The following is a 12,857-nucleotide window of genomic DNA, read 5'->3' as shown; positions in this document are numbered from 1 at the left end:
GATTTTTGCCAGGAACACAAAATTCACAAACTATAATCCTATAATGAGTCACAGATCCAGGTTGCACATTTCTCTAACATATGCAGTTACCCATCTGGTCCCTCAGCATAGGCGAGTAGAAGTTTCCAGCATTGCACCATATTGTTTCCTAACTGCAAAGGACAAAACTTAACCCTCTCTGCTCTTCAGATTTGTAAAATACAGCTTTTCCTTTCAGTCTACCTCATAAAACTATGCCCCAGGTCTTCCATATCTTTCTCCCTGACATTTATCCTTTTGTTGGCTGATCTTGGTAAATCCAATATTACCTATTTTATACTGGTCCAGAATGTTTCAGAACAGGTATTTGTGTGTTGGCTGTAGACAGCAAGATTCTTCCTGGCTTCAGGCCCAGCAGGAGGCATCTCCTGCTATAAACCAACAAGACCTTCCCATAACCTGACCCCCTTCCCACTAATCCAGTGTCAAAAAAGGTCTCATGAGTATCTCTATTCTGAGATCAAATTCTTTTCTGACACAAATCTCCTTAATACAAATCCACGAATCCACCTCTTACTCCAACCCTGCTATCATGCTAAAGTGTAGCAGACCTAATCCACTGATCACAGTTTAAAACAAACTTAACCTATGTTAACTGCACTATGCTGCTTCCCAGGGGCTTCGAGATGAGTGAGTGGTCAAGGTGGCAAGCAGCAGCTGAGTCTTATTGGGTATAAACATGGGAATATAACATGAGTATAAAATGATGCTAACATCTTTGATATAAAACAGGCTTCACTGTTTTTAGGGCCAAGTATGACAGTTCCGTTGGCCATTTCTTTAAGATATCTCAGCAGATCTTTCTAGTGTGGTGGCAGTCAAGAGACACAGAATCATGGAATCATAAAATCATATTTTATGAAAGGTTTGCATCCTGAGTGGGATGCACGAATTGCAGAACAAAGAGAAAAGGCTATTTTTTTTTAATTCAGTCCACTTTAAGGCAACTAATCTACCTGAAGGTATTTCCCCTCCATATATGACACAGTGTGATCGGCATTTGCTTGAATTCAGTGACTGGAACAAGCACAGATTTTTCCCTGAGTACAAGCTGTCTTTTCCTTGGGCAACTGCATGAAGCTCCTCAGGGAGTGAGTACCTCTTTGCTAAGGATACACATAGCTCATGGAATGGCCATTCAGCCCCAGCAGCTGCTCCTTTCTAGGTATTCTCTTTCGGAAATGATTAAGCCTCCTTGTACTTTTCCACGAACACAAAAAAGTTCTTGCCTCTTCCCACAATAATGGTGACACACGGAAACACCTTTGATATTACAGATAACCTGATTCTATACTAAGGACATTCAGAGCACATTAACAGCCCTCATTTCCACTGAATCCTATGACAGTAGCGCATACATTGTTATCCCCTGCATGGGAACCGCTGGTCAAAACAAAGCATGAAAGGACATGATGAATCGCTGCGTTGATAAATTAAGGTCAGAGGTTTGAGGAATTCTAACCAGATTTAATATACAATTTGCAGACAAAGACGAAGCTAATTTTGACTTGTCTTTTAAATATATTATGGTACTCACAATTTAATGACCTGCCAAGATTTGCATTAAATGGAGCAAATAATTCTAGATGCTATGCATCCAATTCCTTGTTGGAACTAGGGATTCAAATATTCAGTGTTTTTTCCTACATATAGGAGAATTGCTAGGGGAACAAGGAGTGCTAGCATTTTAGCATTGTCAAGTATTTAGCAAATTCATAATCTAAGTCCACAAGTAGTAATTTGCCTTCACCCTCAAAGACAACTCTTGTCATGATGTTCTATTTTTCATCTACAGGTCACAGAGACATAAAGAGACTGTTTTCTCTTTTTAAAACAGAGAAACCATGGTATAGGGTATTAAAATAGAATTATTTGCCCAAAATCAAAGGGCAAGATAGAGACAAAAACTGGCATATAAATATATGTTTCTAAGTCCCATAGGACAAAAAAATCATGTTCCTCCATGCCCCTTCACACCTCACTTTAGGAAAAAATATTTTGTTAATTCTATCAGATGCCAAAACTGGAAGCTGTGGAAGGTACTCCTAAAGTTTACTGATAACAAAACAATCTCAGGAGGGAAATGAACACTCTCAGTAGAACAGCATTTGTCAGTGTTATAAGTAGGTAATTCCTTTCCCCTGGAGATAAATTTGTGATGAGAGAAAGGAACCTCTTTAAATGTGAACATGGCATCTTCAGGCTGAGTTTGTTTATGTAAGACAGGGATAGATCCAAGATTTTTTTCCCTTTCATAGCACATATTGGTTATGTCAAATAAATCTCTCTAAGACTTTCATCAATCTAAAGTTTATTTTTAGCTCATACTGAATAAGAATTTATGTCATAAGGTGCTAGACCAAGATTGGATTTTGTTCCTATTTTTCAGGCTGGATTGATTTCTGCCTTTCTTTAAGTGGGCTTGTTCTTGCATAAACTTTATAATGCTGTTACAAATACTACGATCATTCATAGTAATGTAATAAAGATTCTCTGGTAAATCTTAAGTAGCACTCCCAGGCCTCATTCTGTCTCAGTCTGACTAAATGCTTCATACTTACATCTAAAAATTTAGAGTTAATTGTTTTTACCATATGGTATAGGGAAATTGGGAAAAAAACCCACCAAACTGCAAGTTCCCATCAGCAGAACGTCATTCTTGAAGAAACAATTTTACCAATTCCTTCCTTTTCTCTCTTATGACCATGAAAAAAACTTGTAAATGCTACTAAAAACTCTCTTCAGTAATTTACACAGCTTTGCTTTTGGTTTAAAGATGGAGAAGCATTCTTCTGCATTCCAAACTTACTATCCAGAAGCACATATGCAGGTTTTGTCTCTGTGTCAGAGGTTGAGAGGATCAGAAGGAAACAGATTCTGGCAATCGTCAATAGTAGGTCCTCAGAGTTACCGTCATATTTCTCTTCAGGATCTCCCACAAAGAAATAAAGGCATATAATACTGTGTGGTACAAGAGCCTTAAATCCAGCACTTGCAGAAATTGTCACGCTTACTGTCTTCAAATTCTATAGCTGATCAGCAGGTTCAAAGCCATCTTGTGCAACCCAGACACACTGGATTTACATTTACATTTGCATCATGATTGGCAGTAGACCTGTTGTTTCTGGAAGTCCTAGACTCATTGTAACTAGTCCTCTGGAATTCATCTGTACACATACACTGGCCATACCTGTAGAGATTAACATGTTAGGACTTAAAATGTGAGGAAAACGATGTGGAGCTGGACATGCAGCCAAGCAAGCACACTGTCCTTGCTCTGTGTTGTAAAGAACAAGCCAGCAGTGGTGGGAAAGCACATCCACATTAGTATATGACACTGATACATGCATCAGACCTTTTTAGTACGGTTATGGATGTGTGTTGACGTGACTCGCAGACCTGAACTTGTTCTTGCACACAGGCTTCAAACTCATCACTATTTCCTTCCATTCTTTTTCTATTCTTAAATCACCAGTACCTCGGCTATATTTTATGAGTACTAACTATCTTTTAATAACCAAATGAAAAGTTATTACCTTGTCTCCTAAATCTCTGCACCTGACCAGAACAGATTTATATGTGACGTTTTAAAGGTAGAATCGTGTGAATGGTTGATGGGTGTTTCTGGAAGTATCTGATGGAGATAATTTCATGATACTCCTCAACATTTTAATTCTACATAATTATCCTGTAATACTTAGAAGATATTTAACACAGTTGCAAGGCTGGAGGGCATAAGGAGAAAAGTTTTTTCTTGTCTCAAATGCACAGGCATGCAGAGGTTTTCAAGATACATTATTATGTGAACCTGTGGGTTTGAAGGCACAGCTCAGAACAGTGATGCACAGTAAAGAGAAATAGTGTGGAGAGGAATTGAAATTACAGTAGAAGGTAAAATGTTTCAAAAGAGCACATCAGCTTGTACCAACCAAATATAGAAAAAGTAACCTATGCATTCTTATTTAAGATATGGCTGAAAAACTAGGAGCTCAGATCCATGTAGAAGGTAGTTCAAAATACCTCACCCCTTTCTTGAAATAAACATATGCTTTATAGATCTAATTAAATTCTTTTTAAGATCAAATTGGAAAAAAAAAATAAAATAAAATTGCTTCCAACAGTTTTTTCAATACATTTCCAAAGAAACTTGTGAACTATTCCCAACAATTTCAATAACATTTGTTCCAAATAATATATTGTTGAAAATTGACTTTTATAATCTCTTCTAGATGTAAATTTAAAACTGTAACACATATTTTCTTCAAAGTGAACAAACCCACAGTAATGTCTACCACAGTCACAAGTGACCTCTTAGAACTTTTATTTCAGCTCAGATAAATGAGAAGTTTAATGATGGTATTTCTGAAATCAAGTAGGATTTTTTTCTCGGTGGTGCTAAGGTTTACCAGTAGTATTCAACAGATTATTTCCAAAAGTGAGAAGAAATATTATCTTTGAACTCAATTGAAACTTGAATAAAGTTACTCAAAGGAGCTGAAAGTGAACAGGGTTATCATAAACAAGGAAACTATATTCCATAGGTGTCTGCTGAGACCAAAATAAAAATGGATTATAATGATTATAAGATTTAACAATTATGCATATTACATTAAACTCATAGTAAAGTTAGAGATATTTCTGCTGTTGCTCTATTTTTCAAAAAGCTATGGATCATTTAAAAAGATGATGATGTGTGCATATGTTAAGTAGCTTTTATGGTGCATTTTAGGAGTTTTCTAGAACAGTCACACAATTTTATTCTTCACATCCTCAGATATATTTCATTTCATTCTCACAGAAGTCACAGAGGAGAAATAGATACAGATTTAATTTTTTTTTTAGATGTAAAATTCATACTCACTTGTAAGTTATGCAAGGAAAAAAAGCTTCATTAAACAGAACTACAAGTTGTCTGCAAATAGCGATATGCAGTTTGGGAGTACTTTCCTTTGAAATCATTAAATCTACACAGCTAAAGTAACTTTATCTCCCTGAAAAACTACACTTACTACCTCATACTGATGAAGAAAAGATTGAGGTTTTTTTAAAATATGTTTCCTAATGACCCAGAGAAAAACAAGTTTCCTCTGTATTTGCCATGTTATACACATTTACTTTCTGTAGCAGACACAAAAGCAAATTTCAAAAACATTAGTTAAATGCAATTTAAATGAAATTTTCTAAATACATGAATTTCAGAATAATCTCATAGCAGCTAAATGAGACAACCTTCATGGTTTATAATGTCGCCATTTTTTCTCAGAAATATACACTATGAAAAAATTCCACTTATCAATTCTGTTCAGCAGAACCAGTTTTGTTCCATGACAATAGAGCAAAAGCATTTTTGCCACTGATTTTACTAAAAGTAGGGCTGAAGGGCAAATAAGCAATAATAAGGGCAACGAGCATGGGACCCTTATGGTGCCAAATAAAATGTACCTGCACACCTATCTCATTCATAAAACAGCACTTGCTGAGTAGTATTGCACTGTACCAGCATAAAGTATTCCTCCTGTGGACCTGTGTTGTGATTAATAATGATTAATGAAACACTTGCCTGGCCATGGCAGCTATTTTGAAGCCAGCAATCATGACATAATTGTATTCCATATAGAAAGAGGACAAACATATAAGGAGTTTACACTTAAAGCTGAATGCAAAACAACAAGAGACTTACAAAATCTCCAGAAAGTCACTCAAGAGAGAGTATAAATTTGAATGTCAAAGTGAAGTGTGCAATTAGAAATAAAATATGAGAGCTAATAAATGGGAATAAAAATAAACTAATATTGTTAATTGTACTACTTCTAATATATACAAATAGCTATCAAAGTATAGCAAATCAAAATATGTAGCTAAGGATGTGAAAGGAATATTGTAAGTGGTAGGGCTAAAGACACTAAGTTTTATTAGTGCATCAGAGACAGAAATATTCTATTTATTCTTCATATTTACTTGTTGAAGCACTTGTGCCAGATAAGAATGGAAGTTCTTTTAATCTTCTAATTGAAAAGTATGTAAAATAAATTCTAATAGGAAACAAACTTTATAAATTAGACCCATATAAGCTGCACAGAAGAGTCCTCAAACCGAACTTACAAGACATCAAAATTTGAAATCAGTCAGCAAGAAAGTAATTTAAGACTAATAATGAGCAAGCTATCAAGCTTCTGTGGTGATACAGTAGGGGAAATAAAAGAGCTCATATGATCCACAGCCTTCTCTAAAAAGAAAAAGATATACATGATTGGAGTGCTGAAGAGAAAGAGATGAGTCTGTTTTGTTGACGAAGGAAAAAATAAAGGTAATTTGATTTCCACACATGTATTTCTTCCATGGGGGAAGAAATTGATAAGGGACCATTTTGAAAGAATACAGAGGTATTGTAGGGACTATGCCTCAGATATGAATCCACACACTCTCAAAATAAAATACCTTTTGTCACGTTAAGCAATCGGTGCAGCAAATTGATAAGGGGAACAATGATTGTCTCCTTCTGATATAATCAAATAAATAGTGTTACCATTCCATATGGGACTATATGTTAGCTTTGTGAAGGTAATTATGTTAATAGGCTCAATGAAATTCAGTGATTTGTAACATTTGGGAAACAAGATTAGAGAAACCATTTGACCTCCAACTACAAGTCTGGGAATTTTCTGGATCTCTATAAAGTAGTAGTATTTGGAGCACCTTGTCTGGAAGTCTGAGTACAACTGCAGTAACTCACAGCCTGATTTTAACTGGCTGAAGAATAGCTAGAGTTTTACCCATGGCTGGTAGACATGTCTGTATTTATTGTGTCTCAAATTGGACACCCCGAAATACTGAGGGAAAGGTGATTTTTTAATGCAGCTTCATATAGTACAGCAAGTGGAAGTTAGCAAATGATGGAAGAAATTAATAGAAGCTTTGAATCTGAATCTATGCTACAAAGTACTTTTCCCCATCTAAACTGCCACAAGATCCAACTGTGTTTATATCTAAGCTTAGACTTGAAATCATTTCAAATAAATACAAAATATTTTTTGAAAAAGTATCAGCATGTAACAGTTACATTTTCTTTTATGATGTCCTCCAGCTTCTTTTGGAATACCTGAAGCAGACTACTTTTCAGATCATAATCAAATATTTTATAACTACAGGTCTTCTATTTCTTTTTTCTTTTCTTCCCCCTTAAGTATCTGCCATATTTCAACAAATATATGTCTGTACCAAAAAGCCCAATGGGTGCACAAGGACGGATGAGTGTTTGGGCTAAAAAGAAAATTGAATGAGTGCAAGCACTATCTAATCCATTTCTTCCCTCAGTATAAATGTAAATGACACAGTTTCCATGTAGACCTGTGTGGAATAGCAAGCTACAGTGAAAAACCCTTCTACTCCCACAAGCAGGCATGTAATGCTATCAGTCAGAAACAGTAATGCCATTAATACATACTTCTTAAACAATCAGTTTTGTAACTTAAAGAATATTGCAACAGAAAAGGTCTCCAAACCTTGGTCACCTTAATTTATCCAAGACAGAGTGGTACTGAAATCCCCCACCTAGATGGATGTTATCAATTACTGATCTCTGAATTGCAGTTTCATTGCAGGAAAATTAGGATGTGTTAGAATTTGCTAAATTCTTCCAGGTTTTGAAGTTGTTATTTTCTTTTGCCTATCAAGTGGAAGTGTTCAGGAATAAAGCGCAGAGTGCTAAAAAAGCTCCAGAGAGAGCATTTCAAAAGATTTACTTGATCTCAATAAAAACTTGGCCTCCCCTGTGGATGAAAGAGACACATTCCAAGTAGCAAACCATTTATTAAGGATTCCCTACAGGAAGTGAGGTATATCAAGCATTATATGAACCTTAATTGTGGTTATATTTTATTGCTACTTAGATTATTAAGTGTTTAAACTACCAGATAACAGAATCTGTATACTCGATAGTGGAAGAGTGCTAACAGTAATTTTAATAAATATTTCAGCCCTGTTCCAACAATCTCTTGGAGGAAAGTTAATGGTCATAATCCAAGTAAAGCCCGCCTGAGAAAATCCCAAGCTGTGCTTGAAATACCTAATGTGCAGCTAGAGGACGCGGGAATGTACGAATGTAAGGCTGAAAACTCTCGTGGAAGAAATGTCTTCAGAGGACAACTACAAGTGTACAGTAAGTGTAATTGCACACAGTATTAGCCAGCAATGTTTTGTCCACACTTAAGACTTCAACTGCATATGAATGATGCTAAGGTCTGGTAGAAACAAAATATCTTTCTTTTGAAATAAAATAAGTATTGAATTAAGCTATAAATTTTTATTCCTTAGCAATGCATTAAAGTCTGAAATATAAATAAAGTTGACCCCCTCAAAGAACTGGCTTAAATACAATTTCATGATTGATGTTTATGGGTTTCTGTTGTGTTTTGTTTTCTTTTTTAAGAGTATCAATATAATTTTAAAAGTCTGTTTTTTTCTCCTGATATGATACATAACAATGACATGCAATCTAAGCATGACGTATATTTCAGAAAACAATATTAGAAATATCTTAGGATTTTTGTCACAGTTTTATTAATGTTTCACCCTTGCCATGCCTGAGTGCTGCATTTTGTCAAATTCATTGTACAGAAATCAGACCAGGAGTAGTGCTTCTGGTTTTGTAGAAAATTATCAGTCTAGGCATGCACAATTTCTGAAAGTTTTGATTTTCAGAAAGTGCAAAAGATTTTCTCAGATTGGTCTTTCTAAAAGTGTTTTGAGTAAGCATAAAAAAACCTGAATCATGTATCACATTGAAAAGAAAAAACATAACCTTTAATTAAAGAAATTAAAAATATTTAGTAATGTCATGGTTTAACCCCAGCCAGCAACTAAGCACCACACAGCTGCTCGCTCACTCCCCCTTGGTGGGATGGAAGAGATAATCAGGAGAGTAAAAGTGAGGTAACTATAGCTACTATGAAGAAAATCAACTCTATCCCAGCCAAAACTAGCACGTTCTTCACCTTTTATTCCATGCCATTTACATCATGCTCAGGTCCTACATTATCCAATACATCCTCATTAACCACCACCACCCTTCCCATCCTTTGATACAGTACACAGATATCACTCCCTTAGTCTATGCACCGCCCCTGTGAAATGTCTGTAAGATGTTCATAAATGTCCACAAATGTCCCCAAAATGCCCACTGAGTTCATTTAGTCCATGACTTTAGGCTCCATCTGGTATGCTGGTCACTCAGGAGAGGACAGTTGCCTGGAGTTATTGGGCACCAAAGCCAGCTCAGGTCAGGTCACTGCTGCCCTTGTACCGCTTCTTGTAAGGCTTGTCCTCCATTGGTTCAGGTGGTTCCTGCTATAGTAATTCCCATAACACGCAACTCAAATCACAGGTTACAACAATTTAAAGGTATTTCCACTACAGTCTCCACCCCGGTCCCTTTGGACCAGACCGTCAGGTTTAACACTGCAACGAACTCCTCCCCTTGTCCCTGCGCCGGCTTGGACTGATCCCCAGACTGCAGTCCCTTAGGGGTGTACCTGCTCCAAGGGGAGCCTTATCTATGAGTCAGAGTCTGTCCAGGGCTGTACCTGCTGCGGCAGAGACTTATCCACAGCCACAGGGGCTTTCGGGTGCACCTCTTCTAGTGTGGCCTTCTCCATGGGCCACAACGCCTTCAGAGATAGACCTGCTCCAGCGTGGCCTTAGCCACAGCCCCAGTCCCTTCAGAAGTAAACCTGCTCCAACACGGCCTTGCCCATGGCAGCAGTCCCTCCGGGGTTGTACCTGCTCTGTCGCGGGCTTATCCATGGAAACACAAAACAAACACCATCACTCCAAATGTCCGTCCCCCCCCGGACCCTTCATTCTTCTTCCCCCAGCTTTTATTGCTGAGCATGATGTCATATGGTGTGGAATACCCCTTGGGTCAGTTGGGGTCAGCTGTCCCGGCTGTGTCCCCTCCCAGCTCCTTGTGCCCCCCAGCCTGCTCGCTGGTGGGGTGGGGGGAGAAGCAGCAAAGCCCTTGGCTCTGTGTGAGCACTGCTCAGCAGGAACGAAACATCCCTGTCTTATCAACACTGTTTTCAGCACAAATCCAAAACATAGGCCCATACTAGCTACTATGAAGAATTCTACCTCAGCCAAAACCAGCACAAGCAAAAATCATGGAATTTATATAATATTGTTGCTGGATCCTAGAGGCTAGAAACAAAAGCCTATATAAGACATACCCTGAATACTTACAACTCAAAGTTTTCCTTATATTGAAGGTATGCTTGATTCCCACTTACTTCTTATAAATTAAAGCTACATCACCTGCTACCATTCCATGAATCCTACAACCTTAAATACTTAGCAGGAAAGGTCTACTGCAGGAAATCATGCAACAAATCTTTCAAGCTCTGAATTGTTTTCTATTTTCAAATATTGCAGTCAGTGGAATTCCAACTGCTGCAGTTTAGACAGTTCCTCAGGTTCCTCAGGCTAATAGATAGCTTTAAGAAGGAATTTCTCCTTTTAATCAATTTTCTTTTTCTTTTCTTGATTTCATCACATGGTTCCTAGTGCTTTCCCCCCAGTTACTAACTATACACAGTTCTCTGTCTTTGTTACACACTTTCATCAAATAACCATAGATTGGCATCATATTTAGGGTTTTTTCCACATACGTCAATATTTCCAGGTCCATAATCAATTTTGCTGTCTCCTCCAGCTTTCCAATATCTTTATCTTAGCTCCCTTGGTTTTAGCGAGTATCAGCATATTTCTGGATGATGCTCCTCTCCTTGCTTTTCATTTCCATCCATCTAGAGCCAAGGGCAGGTTTTTGTCTTCAATTTTTTTTTGGTCCATGCTGGAAAAAATATGTGATGGCAAAGATGGTAGTTTGCGCCTTTTGTTTTGGATATGCCATCCATACTGCACTTGAAGCAATAGTTTTGTAAGGCTTTTACTGAAAACAGCAATCAAAGCCCAGGAACTACTTGATGCCTCCTACTATGCCAATACCCCAGCGATATTTCTCTGGTATTACAAATTCCTACTGTCAATTACTTCCATGAAATTATAGCAGCTCCTGCTAGGGACCTGGGGTCCAGGGACATTTAGCAGCATGCCTGGTCTTTTTCAACAACATTTCTTAAAAATTTAATTTGAGTTATAAGGTGTACCCCAGCTTATACACTTACTAGCTGTTTTCTAGAGCTGTGAAACTACTAGATGATAAAGCACCTTATAAAGTGCTATAATTATCTCTGCCTCCCTCTTTCAGAGTTAAAGGAATATAAAAGGTGCTCTTCAAGAGAGAAACCAAGATGCTGGAAAATGAAATTATTTCCTCAAGAGCACCCTGCAGACCTGTGGCATAAAATCAGAGCAAACATGATGTAGTGTTCTACACAACTCTGCCTCTCTAATTAGCCTGGACACATTTTTGTTTTGAGCAGAAATAAAGATGATACTCAAATCTAGGAATCCATAGAAAACATTTTCTACGTCAGGTTTGTTCCATTCTGTTCAGATAGAAATACAAATTTTTAGTTCTCCACCACTGTCAAAATTATATTTTTTACAGTCACTGCCTTTATGGATACTGCACAGTTTGTGCTAATCGGAATTTTTTGCAATAATATCAGACCAACTTCATTAACATCATAGAAAAGGGCTCCACTTCAGCTTGTCTCATTCCGCTGACTAACAGATTTGTGAGACTAGTATATTACTAAGTTTCCTTTAAGTCTACTATGATACTTTAGACTATCTAACAGAGAAGTCAAAACTAGATCGGAGTCGGAGTTTCACCTATCTGCACTAGCAGGGAGCAAGGCCGGAGCAGGTAACAGAGGGCTTCCAGACAGAGGAGACTGGCAGCAACCTCTGGTACAGCAGAACAAGAAGCACAAACTATTGCTAGCCTTTTCAACAAGGGCCTTTTCTTGGCCTTGAGGTGAAACAGTCCCCAGTGGGCCGCTCGCAGCCTTCGGTGCTCCCGGAGACAGCGTTAGTGTCTCACTGGCCTACAAACCTTGACAACCCTTTCCAGGGGTGTAAGAGGATTTGGGTAAGAAGGCTTTAGCCGTGCAAAGTTTAGCCAAATGTTACTTTACAAAACCGTCAGCTTCCTTTGCTGACAGCTGATATGGCAGGATTTGGGGGCATTATTTGAAACGGCATTTCGTGCTGTACCTCTTACTCATAACAACAGTCAACACGAATTATTTACCTTTAGGGTCATTGTCTTTTCACTGACATCTTATTCCTCCAGGAGACAATGATTATTTCAATTCAGAAATTCAGATGTAGGCCGTCATTCCTTACCAGGCGTTTCCTGTAAAATTTCAGAGCAGGCTGTAGGACCAGCTGTGTCCTACTGCAGCCTGACTATTTGCGTATCTCTGTAGGAACTCACTCGTTGTCTCTTTGAATCTTCTTCATTTTGTCAGCTGCATCTGATCTGGGTCACCACAGAGTAGTTTGAAGAAAGCCCAGGATGCCCAAGTCTGCCTGTCTGGTCACATTTAATCACAAACTAGTGATTTTCCGTTTCTTACCTGATGCTGCAATCCAGATATACCATGACTGCCTGATGCAGCTGACACTTCAGATGTTGTTCAGAAAGTGGTATTTCAGATGCTGACAATTTCAGATTGTTGTAGTCTCAGCACTTAGTGGAAATTCAGCTGTAGAAGTGACAAAGACATTAAAAACATAATTTTAATAATGCAAGACATGCTCATATGCACCGCAACCTATTTTAAGAGGTTTTTTTCCCCCCAAGTGATCCACTCATCCTGTAAGTTTCCAGGAAATTTTATTCAAGATCAAAT

General features: G+C 37.8%; 1 protein-coding gene across 7 annotated transcripts in view; it reads left to right on the top strand.

Annotated features, from left to right (window-relative positions):
• CNTN5 (contactin 5) overlaps positions 1 to 12,857 on the top strand; it is a 679,382-nt gene that overhangs the window by 526,655 nt on the left and 139,870 nt on the right. For all 7 annotated transcript variants that reach the window (XM_049823513.1, XM_049823512.1, XM_049823515.1 and 4 more), the window contains one exon: positions 8,016 to 8,197. In XM_049823513.1, the coding sequence (XP_049679470.1) occupies positions 8,016 to 8,197 (182 nt within the window). The remainder of the gene's footprint in view (positions 1 to 8,015; positions 8,198 to 12,857) is intronic.

This window comes from Accipiter gentilis, chromosome 19 (assembly GCF_929443795.1).
Source record: "Accipiter gentilis chromosome 19, bAccGen1.1, whole genome shotgun sequence".
Taxonomy (NCBI): Eukaryota; Metazoa; Chordata; class Aves; order Accipitriformes; family Accipitridae; genus Astur; species Astur gentilis.
This window is presented reverse-complemented; position numbering and strand designations above follow the sequence as displayed.